Below are 19,344 nucleotides of genomic sequence, written 5' to 3'. Positions count from 1 at the left end.
TATACATAAACATTCATGAACATCACTCATGTTAACATTGGTGAGCATCACTCATATCAATCAACATAAACATTCATGAGCATCACTCATGTCAATCAGCTTCAAAAGCTTCATTTACAGAGCTCTAGCTTCAAAAGTTTCATTTGCAAAAGCTCTAGTTTCAAAAACTTCATTTATAGAGCTATACCTTTAAAAACTTCATTTACAAAAGTTCTAGCTTCAAAAGCTTTATTTACAAAGTTTTAGCTTCGAAAACTTCATTTACAAAAGCTCTAGCTTCAAAAGTTTCATTTACAGAGCTCTAGCTTCAAAGTTTTACCTACGAAGCTTCAGAGCAGAGTATACAAATACCGCATCCGAACAACCGCCTCTTCGGCCCATACATGGATTCAATTTGAAGTCTCCAGTCAACATACTCTATTGACCGAAGACTTGGGGGACTACATTATGTACCATATATTAGGCCTCAACTGGGCCTCATAAAAAATACTTGGGGGACTTAGCCAATTATTTATGTACTGAGGATCGAGCCCTTATTCTATAAAAGGGACTCCCTCACTTTCATTAGAGAGCACCCATTATTCATGCACTGAGGAGCGGACCCTTATTTTATAAAAGGGACTCTCCCACCTTCATTCGAGAGCAACGCCGCCAACTGAGCAACCGCCTCGCCGCATAAGCTAGCTCTTGGTTAAGAAAATCCTGAATATGGGAACACGGATGGTAAACCACGTGTTTTTATCTAAATGGTAGAAAATTTTATTTTTTAAGTTATTAATTTTTTAATACAAATCCTATTATTTGTATAATAATATGTGATGTAATAACTTATATACCGATCTTCTAAAAAAAAGGAGCATTCTTTTCTTCTCTTCAAAGAAAACTTAGCCTTTTCTTTTCTTTCCAATCCCACATCATTTGTCACCATGATGTCCCAAATTAACGGCCCTCCTTCTCCTCTTTTTTCAAAGAATCGTTCCATCCCCGAAAACAAATTCCTTTGCCTTTGAAAATGACAAAAGTAAAGGAATCTAGCCTTTCTTTTTCTACAAACATAATCAATATGTTCCCTCATCATCACATGCTCCCGGATTTGGATAGCCTAGGAGGCTAAGTATTCTGAACAAATCACACGGACCGTTAGATTTTGATCCAATAATCACAATTATTATAACTTTTAGAGGAATTTTCTATTTGTAATCGTATGAGTTGCTCAGAAGGCTCAGCTTCCTAAGCTCAGGAAAGGATCCAAATCCTTTTAGTCGAAAGCTGGTCTGGAAACACACCAAACTCGTTCCTTTGCACCTGGAAAATATGACAAAAGTATCACAAATACTTAAAACTTCCACCTAAATTAGACAAGAAAACAAATATAAAAAGACAAAATATATAGTATAAATATTGATTATCAGTCTCGCATTTCAAGATAGTTTACTTGAAGAATCTTGGGCCATTTTCGATCATCATTTGTATATTAGCATCTTGTTAGTCAGTAATGGGTATGGGAAACAAAAGGTAGGAAAGGATTCAAATGAGGGATTTGGATCTCATCTGGGTCCAAATTATGAAAATCTTAGGAATTCTTACATCTTAATCATTTATAGTACATCGTGCGATTATAAATTATTTGATTTTTTTTATTTAAAATTAAATACAAATAGTACCTGACGAAAACTGACAGCATGATATACAATGAACGATTAGGATGTGGAGATCCCTAGGATCCCCACAAAGTGGATCCGGAGAGAATCCTCATATTCAAAGGAGGAAACCTTTAAGAGAAGGGATCCCTCCTCATATTCAAAGGAGGAAACCTTTAAGAGAAGGGATCCCTTGCACCTCATAGATCATCCTTATAAAGTATTAGCCAAATCTGAAATGTTTAAGACATTTCATTGAGTTCAAAAAAATTAACGAATAATTTATTATATAAGAAACAATGAAATTTTATCTTGATAATTAAATAAGCAAATAGTTTCGAATTGAATTGAATTTTTGTAAAAATGACCTATAAAACGAGACTTACAAAATAAACAATTCGGATCGTTAAAATTCGATGTAAAGTGAGCCCCACGTATAATTCTTATTTAAAAACATACAAATCCCTTTGCATAAAGAGTCTGTTTAAAGGAGAATGAACTAATGAACTATACGACAAATGACAACTCATAAAAAACAGTAACAGCCTCTGCGTATTCATCTTTAAAAACATACAAATCCCTTAAGAGTTTGTTTAAAGGAGAATGAACTAATGAACTATACGATAAATGACAACAACTCATAAAAAACAGTAACAGCCTCTGCGTATTCATCTCTCTCTCTCTCTCTCGGTCTTCGATCACTCTCAGTATCTCCTTCCCAGCGGCGACCAGCGACCCGCGAGGTTCTTCTTGCCGTTTCGAGTCTCGACAGCACAGACCAGATCCCCACCTGGATTCCAAAAGGTTAGTCTCACATGTCTGTTTTGTATTTATCTGTTCAAATTGGTTATGATTGGACAAATATGTGTGGTCTGGAAGTGGCTCCTATGGTTAGTCTCACTTGAGTGTTGCGAGCCATCTCCCTCTGAATACTTGTTTTAGTGTTTTAAAATTCGAAAGTGGAATACTTAGTTTTCTCTTTTATTTCGGCAGTGGACTAGTCATTTACATTGAAGCTTGAATTGTGAATTTTTTGAAGTTTGGTTTTTATGATAACATGGAGTTATAGGTCCTTATACAACACGTCTTGTCTTCTACAGCTTCAACAAATGGATTTGCGTTTGCGAGAGATGTTGAAAGGATTAGAACACATAACTTTCCGAGTAGAAACCAAAACGGATTGGGTCGATGCAAAGTGCCTTGCAGGAGACGGAATTCACCTCAAGGTGCTAGAAAATGAAGTGCTTCTCAAGATGATCAATGAGATGCTGAAGGGACTGACGACGGGAATGACAGAGAGGATTGCTGGATATATACTTATACTTGTGTGGAACATGAGGTCCGCATCTGACAACAGTAGGCGCATCTTTCCGGAAAAGAGCCCAAGTAATCAAGGGATAGATGTTGAGGCCCTTTCTCACGGAGTTGTATCACCCCGAGGGACAACCCCCATCAAGCTTTCTGCAGCAGGGGGAAACAGTTATTCCCTAAATGAGTGTGTCAGAGTTGGATGTTTTCTAGCTGCCTCTCTGTTAAAATTGTTCAGAAAACCTGCATACTCTTGGGACAAAGCCAAGTATCATATACAGAGAGCGTACACTAACTATACTAAGGAACCGTGGCCATTGAAAGACCTCAATGTCATCGCCAGTCATGTTGGAACACTGTCTCTTTTATGGGAACGTAAGACCATATTCAGGGACACCCTGGGATCCATTCTGTACTCCATAGGAGACCTTGAAGAGGGTCGAGGGATGGTTACAATGCTCTTTGCAGGGCATCTTGCATACACTGGAATGCACGTTGTCGATTTGTTCTGCAGAGCTGTAACAGGTCTTCAGTGTCAACCGACTGATTTGATGAAAGCCTTACATACACATACATCCATGCATAAAAAGAGTATTCTTGACGAGCTAAGAATTATAATTGAATCATATATAGGGTCGGAGGAAGAAGACAAAAAGAGACGGACGTTCCAGTATGCAAGACTGTTTGACAGTCAAATGTTCGGTAATCTACAATCGAAGAATTGTGCCCATCTAGTCTGTATCTTAGCATACCTTTGTCAACAATGTGGAAGTGCAGGAACCGGAGACCCAACCCAAATTGCAGTGATAGCAAACATCGGGCAAGGGGCCAAGGACACGTTCAAGGCCGAAGCAATCAACATCTACAATTATATCGTTACCAAGAATGAAATAGAAAAATAAGCCCACCAGTGAGAGTCCTTCTCACCATAGTGTGAGTTTCAGATTTCTCTTCCGTGTTCCTGCGTAGCCGCTAGCCCTGCTATGGCTAGGGTCGGTGGTTTTTGGGGTTCTGTTTTGTGGGTTGTGTATGCTGGGCTACAAACTGTACTTGGGCTTGTTTGTTTTGAGATCCACGTTGGTCTTTGTAATTGGTGTGTTTATGTACCTCTTTATGTGTTTTGTTTGTGTGTAATATCTTCATGTTGGTAATGAATTTACCTATTAAAAAAAAAAAAAAAAAGAAGATTAATATTATACTGTTTTGGCTGTATGCTTTCCTTGTTCTTGGGATTCTTTTTATCTTAATAAAATTTATTTTCCTAGAAAAAAAAATTATACTCTTTTTATAATAGGTATTGTTTGGCATGTGAATTTTGTATTGAACTAATTAGTAGTGAATTGACTTTAGGTTAGGGGATGGACATTCTTTTTCAACCAGATTCAAACTTTCTCCTTTTTTTTAGTTTAAATTAAAATAGAATATTGTTTGTCATTTGAGAAAAAGAACACATACTTCGAATTCCTTCTATTCTTAGAGTTTTTGCTTCATGTTGGGTTCCATTCTAGATACACTTGTTTCACATTCTTCCCACCACCCTCCTTCAATCCTTATTCATCCCATCCCTTCTTCCTTATATTCTCTCTTTGTTTCAAACCAAAAACTCAAAACTAAAAACAAAATAGTTATCAAACAGGTCTACTGACTACCGGTGCCATTGACACTCCAATCTCACAAACATGAAAAATGAAAATTTGAAGAGGGGCAATTTTGGTGGTCTGATTTTGTAGGGACTTGTGGAGGAGTTTGGCTTACCAGAAAGAGAAGATACTAGTTTACTAGAGTTTACACCTTCATAGAGGTTTGCATATGGAATGTTTGCTTTGTGTTGTCATTTGGCCTTCTTTCTCACTGCATTAAAAAGCAGGAAAGCAGGGTCATGGTGCTATCTATGGCACCTCTTGGTGTCGCAGGTTGGCTAATAAGAAGCTTTGCACCAGACTGAGTACTACATTCTGACTAGTAGTGTTCCTTTTTGGGCTGGGCTAGTGGGCTTGTAGTGTTTTTTTTCTAGTCCAGAAGCCTGAAATTCATTCACAATTCAAATTTTACTGCAAAACGAAAACCCTAAGCTGTGATCTGGGCTGTTTGTCCTCTTCAGTTATCGAAAGATGCAGGACCCGGAGGAGGAGACCAAGAGGAGGAGGAGGGAGATGCCGGAGGAGAAGGACACCAAACGGCCAAAATCCATGACACTGGCCACCATCCCTTCCTTGGAGGACTTGTTGGCCAGTACTTGTTCGACCAGAGTTGCCCTTACCCCCCAACAGCACGAAAACTGTGCCTTTGCTCTCAAATTCTTCAAAGACAAGCTCCGGATGCCCGAACAGATCAACCGAGAGTGGGATCAGTTAGATGCCATTTATATAACACAATCCGAGGCGGACAAGCGTTGCACTGTGGCTCTCAACACTCTCAATTTCTGCAAAAACCGGTATGATGAATACGTAGCGTTCGATGAAAATAGGGTTGTTCTTAAATCTTGTGCGGCAGGGGCAGGGGACTATATCAACGCCAGCTTCATCACAACACCATCTTCCTCTTCTTGTTTTATTGCAACACAAGGTCCACTTTCACACACCTTTGAAGCTTTCTGGGAGATGGTCATCCAGTACCGTTGCTCTGTAATTGTCATGCTTACTGACTTGGATGATAACAAATGTGGAGATTATTTTCAGGCCAATGACAAGGACGGCGTTAGTAGTAGAGAATTTGGGAATATATGTGTAGCCACTAAGTGGATAAGAGGAGTTGGTGAATTTGGAGATGGTAATTCGGATTCACTAGTATTGCGCCTTTTGGAGGTGAAGAAGAATAATAATAAGGAACAGTCATCAGACTCGGACTCGGAGGAACCTTCACCACCCATGTCTGTTTTGCACATTCAGTATCCTCAATGGCCCGACCATGGAGTTCCCGAAGACACGTTTGCGGTTCGTGGAATTTTGAAACGAGTAATGTATCAGGAAGCACTCGCCATACCCGACTGCGGCCCAATTGTGGTGCACTGCAGTGCAGGTGTTGGGAGAACTGGAACGTACTGCACCATTCATGATACACTGCAGAGAATTCTTTCGGGGGACATGTCTGCTTTAGATTTAGTAAAAACAATAACCACATTCAGGTCTCAGCGAGATGGAATGGTCCAGAAACCGGAGCAATATCGTTTCTGTTATGATGCTATCATTGATGAATTGGAAGAGCTCATCTTGGATGGATCCCCACTTGGCAGTTGATATATAGTGAAGTGAGCTAAGCTCCTCCAGTACCTGCTTTTGACAGGACATGAGTTTCTTTACTTATGCAAAATTGAGGTATATTCTTTCTGAATAACATGGATATCAGAATTATATTTCGGTTATGCAGCTAGATTCAGATTTCAGAATTACATTTCAGTTTCCATCTTTAATTGAAACTTGGTACTTTGTGAAGAGTGTTCCTTTGATTTATGAATTCCTTGCTTACAGTTTGTGTGTTTTAATTCTTGCTTTGTGCTTCTCTTCCATGGAAAGTTAATGCCCTCATATACATGCATCTTCTGTGTAAGCCCCTTCTTGCTAGTTCTGTATAAGTTTGGATGTCTAGTGTCGATTCTTGCATTATTCTATCGGATAATAGGAGGATACTATTGCCATACATTTCTAATTTTCTTTATCAGAACCCAGGTGGCTGTGAGAAATTGGATTGTACAAAGCCATTGTTTATTGCTTTATGTAATATGATATGGGGAGGTTGGGAAATAAATGTTGAAACTTATTTGAATTATATACTCAACAATGGAAATTAGTTATCTTCAGTTGGGCTGATCACCCAATGAGAGATTCAAATTACACTGGGGGGTTTTCGATCTGCAGACCCCCAATTTCTTTGGTGATGCATAGCAGTTTTGGCTGGGGAATGAAGTTTATCAATCATGCTCATGCATCTGAGACCATGTTTATTTCCGCTGAGAAAAGTTCAATTGGCAATATATAGGCTAAAGAGAAGGTGCTCATGTGTTCTTTTGCGCACTGCGTTTCTAGACGTAACATGGAGTCAATTACACCAAGTATATGTTGTATGCGTTGGACTCTTGTTTTACAAGTGTATAATATGTTGGTTGTAGTTCATAAGTTCACCGAGCTTCCTCTAGCTTTCATTAGCTAAAATTTGCATTACAAGGTAGAGGAAATTGTGGCATGGTAGACGATCAATGCATGGACTATTGTTTCAACAGCAGTTTACTGCATAAATTGTTCGAGTTGTTGCTCTTCTTCCTCTTGCCGTAAGTTTTTCGACTTCTATCAGAAAATCTCACTCAAGCAAGTTATTTGTTTATTGGTGGTAGTGAAGAGAATCAGCAAGCCAGGCTTAACCTTCAAGTTATTTATAATGTGCTTGGATAGTTTGTATGAAGTCTGTATAGAGCTATGGCAATGTCTGTAAACACTGTATGAAGTCGTGCTGCCTTCCCACCACTTCCTATGTTTCAAGCACTATCATCAGAGAAAATCTGGGAACCCAAAGGGGAAAAAATGTCCATTGCATCACCTCCCTAATGTTTTCAGCTAAGCATCCAATTACATCATCATCTGCAATGCGAATAGCTGCTTCAATTGCTTCCACAGAGAGTTTGCAAAGGGATTGGTGAATTGCTTCCATAGAGGATCAGTGGCTTTAACATGCGGTGCCCGTTTTGTGAGGACCGTATGATAGAAAATGAACTCCGAGGGCAACTGCAAGGAGAGCCATGTGTTTTACCTTTAGATTGGCCTAAGGATGGCAATTCAAACCGTTAAATTTGATAACCATGGATAAGTGTCCAAATGGAACGGATTTGGGGATGAAAATTCGGTTATATTTCGGATATGGGGAAAAACCGGAAATATTATTCGGTTTTGGTTTTGGATATGGTTATTATAGGGGTCTCCAATTCATATCCATCCCCGAATTTGACCCGAATAATACATGTTATGTTACTATATGTATATGTATTCACTGAAACTCATTACCTTGAGAACTACGAAAGTTGCATTTTGTGAGAAAGTTCAAAAGTTCTGAATCAAAAGCAATGAGAATTCAATGGTGCTTATAGGATAATTCAAACATAAGACATCATCATCAATGTATTTATTATATTGTAGTGACGAAATTAGTATTTATCATATTATAATGTGTCAACTGAACAAATATATTTTTGGTATTAACGAAGATGGATATAACCATTAAACGAAATTCGTTACCCTGTGGGTATGATTATTGATAATACTTGATAATGATTAATTTACGGTTATGAATATGATTAACGGTTATCAATAACCATACCCACCAGGTTTAGGGACGGTAATGAATATTGGTAATTTGGCTCGATTTATTTCGATTTTGATCCGGTTCAGGTTTAGTTATTTTTTACTTAGAAATTGGAGAGAAATGAAGAAAAGAAAATCTAGAGATTTGAGAAGATAGATAACTTGATTTTAAGTTTCACAAATAACAATCAATTCATTAAATTACTTATTAAGAGTTTAACTATTCAATGAAGTGGGAAAAAGATAATCCACAATTGAACATTACAATCATAAAATAAGTACTCCACTAAACAAACAAAAAAAGGGTTTAATTGATAAACACTTCAACTTCAAAAAAATCATTAATTGGTGGAACATGATGATGTTGCATTCGGATTACAATGTGCCCTTGATGGTCGTTTGAATTGAGAGAGCCTATGAGAGGTGGGCCGAATGCCGAATAAGCATATAATTTCAGGGAAGCCCAATTGAGTGCCAAACCGCGAGCGCTCACTTTGTGGGAACAGAAAAAACGAAAAGGAAGGGAGCGCGAGAGACGGACAGAAACGCTTCGCAGTTGGGAGGTGCGAAAATGGAGGCTTACGGCTCTAGCGATGATTGGGATACCATCGGCGATGGAGCTTACGGAATAGTTTTTAAAGCCAAGGTCAATGGCACAGAGGACTTGGTTGCCATCGAGAAAATTGAACCAGACATGGATGGTATCGTTGGGCTGCATCCTGAAATCATTCGCCAGGTTACTCTTTTGCGGAGGATCAATCCACACCCGCACATCGTGCGTTTTGACAATGCTGTGCCCGTAATGGAGGTGGGGAAGGGATAAACCCACCATGTATCTCATGGTCGAGTACTTCCACAAGACACTCGATCAAGTCGTCAATGAAATTGGATTCTTGAAAGATGATATCCCTCACTTTCTTTACCTGATACTGAGTGGGGTCGACCACTGTCACTCCTCCGTCATTCACCGTGATTTGAAGCCGAAAACATACTTTTTGACGAAAATAATCGGACCCTCAAGATTGCCGATTTTGGCAGTGGTCGCGGCTTCACGGTTGGACCTGAGGGAAGCAATTACTCGCCCGAAGTGATGGCCAGTATCAAATGGAAGGCGCCTGAATTGCTGTTACACTGGAAAATACTCAGAGTCCAGTCGATATATGGTCAGATGGCTTAGGACCTGTTTGGTATCCTATTTGAAATTTTTTATCATTTCTCAAAACATTTTTTAAGAACATTTTTTGAAAACAATTTTATTTAAGATTTAAAAACTTGATTGGTATGTGATTTAAAAATTTCAAATCTTACGACTTTAACTAGACAAAGTGATTTAAACAGTGGGGGTCGCGGTAGAGGGAGAAAGAGTAGAGATGAGGAAAAAAAAAGAAGAGATGATTGAAGGAAAGAGAAAGAAGAGAGAGGATCGGACGAGATAGAGAGGAAGATGAGTGAGAGAAAGAACCGAAAGGATGAAGAGAGCGGATTGAAGAAGAGACGAAAAAGGTAAAAAAAAAGAGGAGAGAGAAAGAAGAAAAGAGAGAGATAGATCTGGAGGGAGAGGGGGAGGAGAGAGAGATAGAAATGAGAGAGTTTAAATTTGAAAACTTTAAAAACTCATTTTTTATGTTTTTAGAAAATAGACTATATTTTTGAGTTAGTCTTGAGTTCAGTTTTTAAAAATAGTCATACCAAACAAGTTTTTAAGGCCTAAAACTTGAAAATTGTTTTTGAGTTTAAAAAGTTAAATTCAAGTAGAGTACCAAACATGTCTTTAATTTTCAGTAAGTCTCACAAGTTCAGGTGTTTGAATGTATTTAAGTAATAATTTACTGTAATATTCTTGCATTATTGCAATTTACTATGACATTCTCGTATTAATTACAGCTCTGATGGCAAGGGGATGAAAGAATTTGGTCTCTGCTACTGATCGGTTTTCTCAGTTGGTCAACATATTCCAGTTAGGTGTTTGGAGTATTTTTCCTTTTGTGGAGAATTGAAAAAAAGATGAAAAGAATATAAATAAATGCGATTATTCTGCAGGTTACTGGAGTCACCGAGGCGCTTGGATGGCCAAGTGACGAGGACTGAAAGTTTGTCATGCAAGAATGTAGTGATTTCACTGTAGACATGGAAATTACGGTGAAATATATGTTCACCAATACATTAAAGTTTCGACACATGCCTCATAAATCGTACACATGGATGTGATTCATCAAAATTAAACGAGTCATCAAGAATAACACATGTCAACACTTATACATCTACACATCTTTTGATGATTGAATAAGAGGAAACTTGTTATCAGAAATTGTAACCCTACAAATTCATTAATACAAATTTATTTTTTCTTGTTATTTGCTACCGGAAATACGTGTTTACAGACACATCCGAGGAATTTCAATTATCTTCTTTGAGAGCCGCTGTTCCTTCTCTGGATTCGGATGGATTGGACCTCGTATCTGTAAGCTTTATTTCTCTTAGTATTTAGTATTTGTCATCATTGCACACTACATAGATCATGCATAGTCATTCAATCAAGTACACATTTTGATGGACAAGGATTGTTTGCCTTTCATTTCCGGTGTTCTTTTGTTTGTGTGGTCACGATTAAGCTATGTCAACATTTTATATCACTATTCATTTTTGTCTTATTATATCTATAAAAAAATAATATAAAATGTTGACGTGGCTTAACTGTGACTACACAAAATAAGAGGGCACGAGAAGGGCATCGGAAGTGGAGGGCAGACAATCCTTATCCCATTTTGATGGCATTTTTCACACTTTTGTAGTCTTTGATAAAATGTAGTTCCCTTGTCGCTTTCACTCATGAATATCATGTGTACCATTCATTTCAATATGCCATATTGACGAGGATTTTACAACAGGCTTACGTACTGCTTATGTGTTTAGTCAGTGGTTAAGTATTTAGAAAGAAAGAAGGTCAACTTAGGGTGATGGCCGGCCCAGGCCCAGTGCAGGCAGGACGAACGTTCAGGGTCCAAAAAAATTAGGGGTACCAAAATTATTAGGGTGATATATTTATATATATTTTTATAAGAGTATAAATGTATAAAATTTGGTTCAAATACACATAAATTGAACTAGAAGCGATGATTTGTCATTTGAAAATAATGAGGAGGTCTTGGGTTCAAAACACCTTGTGTGCTTATTTACTTTCCATTTTTCAATGATTTTTGTTGTCTAAAATTAACAAGAGGTCCTAAGTTCAAAATGCTATGTGCATGTTTATTTTTTTCAATTTTTACAAATTTTTGTTTGGTTATTAATTTATTTTTAGTTACTATCTAGTAGCTATGTGGGTTGTTATTTTTAAATATTCGTTTTAATTCAAGTCTAATCTTCAACAAAGAATAATACGTAGACTAAATTTGCAAATTATATGACGTGTCATCAAAATGTTTAATTTAGTGCCCATTCATTAATAAGACATATCAATTAAAGACTCGAAAATATCATTATTGTTTAGTCCCATATTGACAAGGTTATTAAATAAGAAAAAAAATCTCACGATTTATTCAAAAACACATTCAAGGTTCAGATGGAAAACAAAACTCATCATTTATCTACTTGTAAGCCCGAAGTTTTTTTGTTTCTCTCTCTCAATACAAAATAAATTAGTCTTTCTGTGTTTCTAAATTATTGAGTTTGAAGTGTTTTTCTAAGTATAATTTTTTCGATGTCTTATGTGTGAAAGGAAATAATTTTCTTACATGAAGTTTGGGCACTTTTTTTGCCGTCGTCCCGGGCCTCAAAAATCTCTGGACCGGCACTGGTGATGATGATGAAGTTGGGCAGACTCTATCTGTATCTCATTTTAGTCTATTGCTCATGTGTGGAATCTTTCCTATTAGACAATGTATTTGTATCCTTTTAGCTTCTAAATGAGTGCTTTTCCTAAAGGAAAACTACTAGTTCATCTTATCACTTGAGTTTGCCATATTTGATTGTTGCTGGTTGTTCTGTGATTACTTTAAATTGTGCATCTCTTTCTCAATTATGCTCCGAGTCTAATAGTTTATTGCTTTGTCGACAATGCAGCAAATGCTCACATATAATCTCGGGAAGAGAATTACAGCAAAAAAAGCTCTGGATCATGCATACTTTAAGAAGCATGAATTTTTCTTTGGATTGACAATGACATGCACTAAGTACAAATACTTACTTTCAGTTTATTCTATTCTTCAAACCCAAAATGAATTACCTGAGTAAAAGGTAACTGGCTTCACTCTCTCAACCGCCCTCATTCTCCCAAAGTTTCCCAGTCCTGTTTCATGAGCATGAGATCTGAAAATGGTGCTTTTACCACCATCGTTGTCCTAAAAAATGGGCTTTTCTTGTAAAGTTCTTGTGAATGACAGTGAGTGTTAGTTGATATTACTTGAATAACAGTTAGCTTGGTTTTCAAGTTAACTATGACGCAGATAGTATAGTTGGTCTCAACTTCGTAAGGGTTATGGAGTCTTATTTCATGCAGCTAACTTAAAGCAATTCTGATAAGGATTGAATGCAAAGATGTTTAATCATGATAGGACTCATTCATTATTAAGGCAATAAGGATACACAACTGTTAATAGGTTGGTTGTGTAATCCTAGTGATATATATATATATGAAGTTATAGTCCCTGCTCCCACATGAAAAACCCTAGAGATACTGAAACCTATTCATACAGTAAGGGAGCTATTGAGTAGTGGGAGTAGAAGACTGACTTGCGTTGCAATTATGGCATTAAACACAAGTAGGTGTTTCTGCAATTAGTTTATGATATGTTTTATATTCTGCATGATGTAATTGTATCATAACCCTAGTGCCTAGTTGTTGTGGTTGTAGTTTATAAGTTTTATAGAACTGCTTACATGTGGTATCAGAGCCACCCAACATGGCTAGGGATCATTCTAAATCTTACACTAATGATTATTATGTTTAAGATCTTGGTTGATCCGTTGCAAACTTTTCGTCATATCTGATAGAGTTTTCCTTATTAATGTTGATGCATGCTTACATTCATTAAAACTGGTTATATATATATACATACACTTTATATTAGAATGATGTCTTTGTTCAAGTTTTATCAGGAAGAGATTCTCTAACATTGGTAGATATGACTACTCAAAGACACTAATGGAGATGTGCAAGACTATAGGGTTCATGTTATCATAATGATAACGTGTGAACAACTAAACCAAGAAAACAATACCTATTCTGCTCAAAAGTGTTTAGATCATTGTTTTGACTTGTGAATCAAACATATTGATGTGGTGACTTATTTAAAAGCATTTGAATGATAATCTGCTCAAAAGTGTTTATTATTCAGTTTGTTTAAATGATTCAATGTATAATGGAACATGAGATTGACAAGATTATATTATTCATCTGCTCAAAAGTGTTGAAAACATGTAAATTTACCTTGTATCTTATTATCCAGCTATACAAGATTAATATGAACAGCATATGTCTAAAGATGTTGATGTGTTCATATGCTTGTTGAGGGAAAACATTATGTGAAAGTTTTCCTCATTAACTATTAAGGTGCAGATTGAATATACTGACATCAAGGAAATTTTGTATTTTGTTGCTCCACATATGACCTCCCTTAACTTCACCAACATTGAAACCTTTACTGGTTCCAACTTCAAGAAGTGGAAAGAGGATGTACAGATAGTTTTGGGACTAATGGACCTAGACTTGGCATTGAGAGAAGACAAACCTGCAGCCTTAACAGATGAGAGCACGACTGATCAGAAATCGAAATTTGAAAAATGGGAAAGAGCCAACAGAATGTCCCTAATGATTATGACAAAAGCCATGGCATAACCTATCAAGGGAGGGATTCCAAAGCTTGACAATGCCAAGGAATTCTTAGCTGCTGTTGGAGAAAAATTCAAAGAATGAGAAAAGGCAGAGACAGGCACATTCCTCACTCAGCTTACCTCTATGAAGTTTGATGGCACAGGGAGTGTGAGGGAGCACATTCTCAGGATGGTCGATCTCTCTCTGAAGCTGAAAGACTTAGAGGTACCTATGACTGATCAATTCTTGGTTCATATGGCTTTAAACTCACTACCTGCTAAGTATGGTCAACTGAAGGTCTCATACAACACACAGAAAGACAAATGGGGTATAAATGAATTGATCTTAATGTGTGTGCAAGAGGAGGAACGACTTAGGGTTGACAAAACTGGTAAAGTGAACCTGGTGCAAATGGAGAAAGGGTCCAAGTCATTCAATGCTGGTTTAACTTTTACTGCTGGTAAGAAGAAGAAGAATGTAATTTCTTCTTCTTTTAAAAATGCTAACACTTCTAAAGGATCTGTCAAACTCAAACCAGTGAACATTGAGATATAAAAGGAAAATGAATGCTATTTTTGTAAAGAAACAGGTCATTTAAGAAGGAATTGCGTCGGTTTCAAAAATTGGCTTACAAAGAAAGGTAAAATAATAAATGTTTTTGTCTGTGTAGAGTCTAATTTAATTTTTATTCCTCCTCAAAGTTGGTGGTTTGACATTGGATGTTCATTTCACATAACTAATTCTTTGCAGGGCTTCTAAAAAACAAAGGAAGTAAACAATGAAGTCTACAATGCCTATGTTGGGAATGGGAGCAAGGATGCTGTCGAGTCCATTGGTAGTGTCAAATTAGTTATGTCATCTGGTTTTATTTTGGAATTATGTCCAGTGCTTTATGTACCTTCAATGAGAAGGAGTCTAATTTCTGCGTCCAAATTAGTTAAGTTAGGTATTTCTTTTGTTGGGGACAATGAAAGTGTAAGGTTTTTCGAATCAAATAATATGAATTCCTTGCTTGGTGTTGCTCATTTACAAACCGATATGTGGCAAATGGAATGTTCATATGTGCATGAGTGTTTTAATGTTCAAAGTGTTGGTTCTAAAAGGTTGCTCACTTCTGAAAAATCCTCTATGCTTTGGCACAAGAGGTTGGGGCACATTTCCAAGGAAAGAATCATCACTTTGAGCAAACAAAACTTGTTGCCCCAATTAAATTTTGACGATTTCAAAATCTGCACAGATTGTTTTAAAGAGAAACTTACTAACGCAAGGAAAATGGGTTCAACACGCAGTCAACACTTACTTGAAATCATTCACACTGACATTTGTGGACCTTTTCCAAACAAAACTATATGTGGAAAGACATATTTCATCACTTTCATTGATGACTTTTCACGCTTTGCTTTTGTTTATTTGATTTCTGAAAAATCTGAAGCGTTGGATTGTTTTAAAATCTTTAAGATAGAGGTTGAAAAACAATTGGAAAAACACATTAAAATAGTAAGATCCGATAGAGTGGTGAGTATTTTGGCAGGTACACCGAAACTGGACAGCACAAAGGACCCTTTGCTACATATCTTCAAGACAATGGCATAGTTGCTCAATACACAACCCCAGGGACTCCATAACAGAATGGGGTGGCCGAGAGGAGGAATAGGACCCTAAAAGACATGATTCGATCAATGTTTGCACAATCAAGATTACCTATGTTTCTGTGGGGGAAGCCTTGAAAACTGCTAACTACATAATCAATAGAGTGCCGAGTAAGTCAGTAACAATAGTGCCTTTTCAAGCTTGGACTGGAAGAAAACCAAGCTTCAATCATTTTCACATATGGGGTTGCAAAGCTGAGGCACGTTTTTATAATCCAAATGAGAAGAAGCTTGATTCAAGAACAACAAGTTGCAGGTTTATTGGTTACTCAGAAAAATCGAAAGGGTTTAAATTTTACCTTCCTCATGGTCAGTCTCGAATAATGGAAACTCACAATGCAAAGTTTATAGAAGAATTTGAGGAGTTGAGTTCATCTGCCACTAATTCACAGCCTTTTGAGTTCGAAGAAATGAGCTACGATAGTAGTTCTTTGCATGATCAGTAAGAAGCCACAATGCAAATCCCAACAGTGACATTTCTCCCAACCGTGATAGCTCAACTTGAAATGAATACTGAAGCACCGACTGCGACTGCATTCACTCAAGAACCACCTTCAAATGATGTCACTGAAAATAGTGCCATCAATGAAGAAATAAATGTGCAATCGCAGGACATTCCCATTGAAGAAAATGAAGTGCCAACTGAAGTACTGGCTGCTAGAAATGTCAGAAGGTCCCAAAGAACTAGGAAAATTAATGTGCTTCCAGATTTTGTATATTTAAATGAAGCAGAATTCAGCCTCGGAGATGAAGATGACCCTGCAACATACCACCAAGCCATCACAAGTATGAGAGCATCCCTATGGCACCAAGCAATGGAGGAAGATATCGATTCAATGCTGAAAAACAAAGTTTGGAGTCTTGTGCCAAAACCTGCAGGTGTTACAAAAACAGTAGGTTGCAAGTGGGTCTTCAAGACCAAAAGAAACTCACAAGGCAACATTGACAAACATAAGGCAAGGTTGGTAGCCAAAGTTTTCACTCAAAGGGAAGGAATTGATTACAATGAAACGTTCTCTCCCGTGTCTACAAAAGATTCAATGCGAGTGATTCTAGCCCTAACTGCTCATTTTGACCTAGAACTGCATCAAATGGATGTCAAGACCACTTTTCTCAATGACGATCTTGAGGAAGACATTTATATGCATTAGCCACCAGGATTTGTTGAAAGGGGGAAGGAATCCATGATCTGCAAATTAAATAAATCCATCTATGGATTGAAACAAGCCTCTCGGCAATGGAACAAAAAGTTTGATCATGTCATGTCATTATTTGGCTTTCGGGAAAATAAGATGGATGAATGCGTGTACCTCAAGGTAAGTGGTTCCAAAGTTGTATTCCTGGTTTTATACGTTGATGATATTTTAATTGCTAGCTCAGATTTGACTCTTTTGCAATCAACCAAAGAGATGCTAGCCAACCGTTTTGATATGAAGGACCTGAGAGAAGCCAAGTTCGTTCTGGGAATTGAGATTATTAGAGACAGAAGCAAGAAAGCTCTTGGACTTTCTCAGAGACTGTATGTTGACAGAATAACCAAGAGGTTCAACATGGAAAATTGCTCCAACGGTGAATTACCAATTGGGAAAGATGATAAGTTCAGTAATGATCAAAGTCCCAAGAATGATTTGGAAAAGGATAGCATGAAGTCCAAACCTTATGCATCACTTGTGGGCAATTTGATGTATGCTCAAGTATGCACGAGGCCTGATTTAGCATTTGCAGTAAGTGTACTGGGAAGATTTCAGTCAAATCCTGGGGCAGCTCATTGGACTATAGCCAAGAAAGTGCTGCGATATCTCAAAAGAACCAGGGATTTCATGCTTGTTTATGGTCAAGTTGATGAATTAGAATTGGTAGCTTACACTGATTCAGATTTGGCAGGATGTATCGATGATAGGAAATCTACTAGTGGTTATTTATTCCTACTTGCTGGTGGTGCGATATCGTGGAAAAGTGCCAAGCAAAAGTCGATAGCATCGTTAACTATGGAAGCTGAATTCATTGGCTGCTACAGGGCAACCAAACAGGCAATATGGCTGAGGAATATGATAAAAGGATTGGAAATTGTGGACAACATTGACAAACCATTGAAGCTATTTTGTGACATTAAAGCAACTGTTTTTTTCTCTAAAAACAATAAGAGATCTTTGGCAAACAGGCTGATGGACATGAAGTATTTGAAGGTGAGGGATGAAGTTAAGAAAGGGACCATCAACATTCAGCATATAAGCACAACTCTTATGGTGGCCGATCCCATGACTAAAGCCCTACCAGTGGGAGTATTCAAGAACCATGTTTTCAACATGGGTGTTAAAGAGACCTTTGAAGCAGTTAATGAGTGGGAGTAAGCACTCAATTGACTGTGATAGGTATGCTTATATATGTATGGTTGTTCTTCAGAACCTTAGTAGTTTTATTCAATCTGCAGACAGCATCTAATATGCTATGATATTCTCATTCATATTTTATTATGATAGCTTTTGTTCTTATGTTGTGAGCTGTTGTTTTTGGTTAATGGCTCTTGATATCACGACTTTGATGACAACATTGTGCTTTAAGTTTTATGTGCTTGTAATCATGGAGTGCAAATAACATACCAATTTGTTTTTTGTTTTCTTTGGTTCGACATTAAATTTTTAGTGACCCGTTGTCAAGAAAAGTTGGTTGCAAATTTTGAAGGCTTAGTGATCACCATGAATCCTTATGAGTTGAGATTTCTCATTGACATTCAAGTGGGAGAATGTAAAGTTCTTGTGAATGACAATGTGTGTTAGTTGATATTACTTGAATAACAGTTAGCTTGGTTTTCAAGTTAACTGTGACGCAGATAGTATAGTTGGTCTCAACTTCGTAAGGGTTATGGAGTCTTATTTCATGCAGCTAACTTAAAGCAATTCTGATAAGGATTGAATGCAAAGATGTTTAATCATGATAGGACTCATTCATTATTAAGGCGATAAGGATACACAACTGTTAATAGGCTGGTTGTGTAATCCTAGTGATATATATATATATATATATATATATATATATATATATATATGAAATTATAGTCCCTGCTCCCGTACGTGAAAAACCCTAGAGATACTGAAACCTATTCATACAGTAAGGGAGCTATTGAGTAGTGGGAGTAGAAGACTGACTTGCGTTGCAATTATGGCATCAAACACAAGTAGGTGTTTCTGCAATTAGTTTCTGATATGCTTTATATTCTGCATGATGTAATTGTATCGTAACCCTAGTGCCTAGTTGTTGTGGTTGTAGTTTATAAGTTTTATAGAACTGCTTACATTTCTGCCATCCCAGGCACCCCTCTCTTTGCTATCCTTCTTAAATCCCTAGCAATCTAGATCCACAAATGCGATTGGAGCCCCATAATATTTTTTTTTTGGATTGGTGTCCTGTTTCACTTTGCTCGTTATTTAATGCATCTTGTTTATGTTGAGAGATGGGGCTGTAATTGTGTAATCTGGACAACAGTTGGAGGTGTTTCCATCGTTAGTAGAAATGAATTCGCTTACATTTGTGTTACTAGTTAAGGAATAAAACTTTTATGTAATTAAGTGAGAGATCTTAGGTTCGATAATTGATTGACATGGACGGCGAGGATGAATGATATTTGTTTTGATTTTGATACCTAGTTA

The 19,344-nt window shown here is 37.2% G+C and overlaps 2 protein-coding genes across 5 annotated transcripts; both read left to right on the top strand.

The window, feature by feature from the left end:
* The first annotated feature begins 2,223 nt into the window (after window positions 1–2,223).
* Window positions 2,224–4,160, top strand: LOC103421926 (uncharacterized). Of its 2 annotated transcripts, none has more exons than XM_008359969.4 (2): window positions 2,224–2,444; window positions 2,741–4,160. In XM_008359969.4, the coding sequence occupies exon 2, from the start codon at window positions 2,750–2,752 to the stop codon at window positions 3,848–3,850; it is 1,101 nt and encodes a 366-aa protein (XP_008358191.3). In that variant the 5' UTR covers window positions 2,224–2,444; window positions 2,741–2,749; the 3' UTR covers window positions 3,851–4,160. The 2 variants fall into 2 exon arrangements, with proteins under 2 accessions (XP_008358191.3, XP_008358190.3); XM_008359968.4 differs by having other exon boundaries at window positions 2,226–2,444; window positions 2,710–4,160.
* A 740-nt stretch (window positions 4,161–4,900) lies between these two features.
* On the top strand, window positions 4,901–7,995 carry LOC103421927 (protein-tyrosine-phosphatase PTP1-like). 3 transcript variants are annotated; one of them, XM_029108690.2, is made up of 2 exons: window positions 4,901–6,262; window positions 7,276–7,995. In XM_029108690.2, the coding sequence occupies exon 1, from the start codon at window positions 5,060–5,062 to the stop codon at window positions 6,182–6,184; it is 1,125 nt and encodes a 374-aa protein (XP_028964523.2). In that variant the 5' UTR covers window positions 4,901–5,059; the 3' UTR covers window positions 6,185–6,262; window positions 7,276–7,995. The 3 variants fall into 3 exon arrangements, with proteins under 3 accessions (XP_028964523.2, XP_028964525.2, XP_028964524.2); XM_029108692.2 differs by having other exon boundaries at window positions 4,917–6,262; window positions 7,281–7,995; XM_029108691.2 differs by having other exon boundaries at window positions 4,917–6,262; window positions 6,803–7,995.
* Window positions 7,996–19,344: the final 11,349 nt, after the last annotated feature.

This window comes from Malus domestica, chromosome 09 (assembly GCF_042453785.1).
Source record: "Malus domestica chromosome 09, GDT2T_hap1".
NCBI classification, from domain to species: Eukaryota; Viridiplantae; Streptophyta; class Magnoliopsida; order Rosales; family Rosaceae; genus Malus; species Malus domestica.
This window is presented reverse-complemented; position numbering and strand designations above follow the sequence as displayed.

What these genes read in the sequence shown, in the direction of transcription:
- LOC103421927 (XM_029108690.2), top strand. Translation starts at nt 5,060, where the DNA reads ATGCAGGACCCGGAGGAGGAGACCAAGAGGAGGAGGAGGGAGATGCCG.
- LOC103421926 (XM_008359969.4), top strand. Translation starts at nt 2,750, where the DNA reads ATGGATTTGCGTTTGCGAGAGATGTTGAAAGGATTAGAACACATAACT.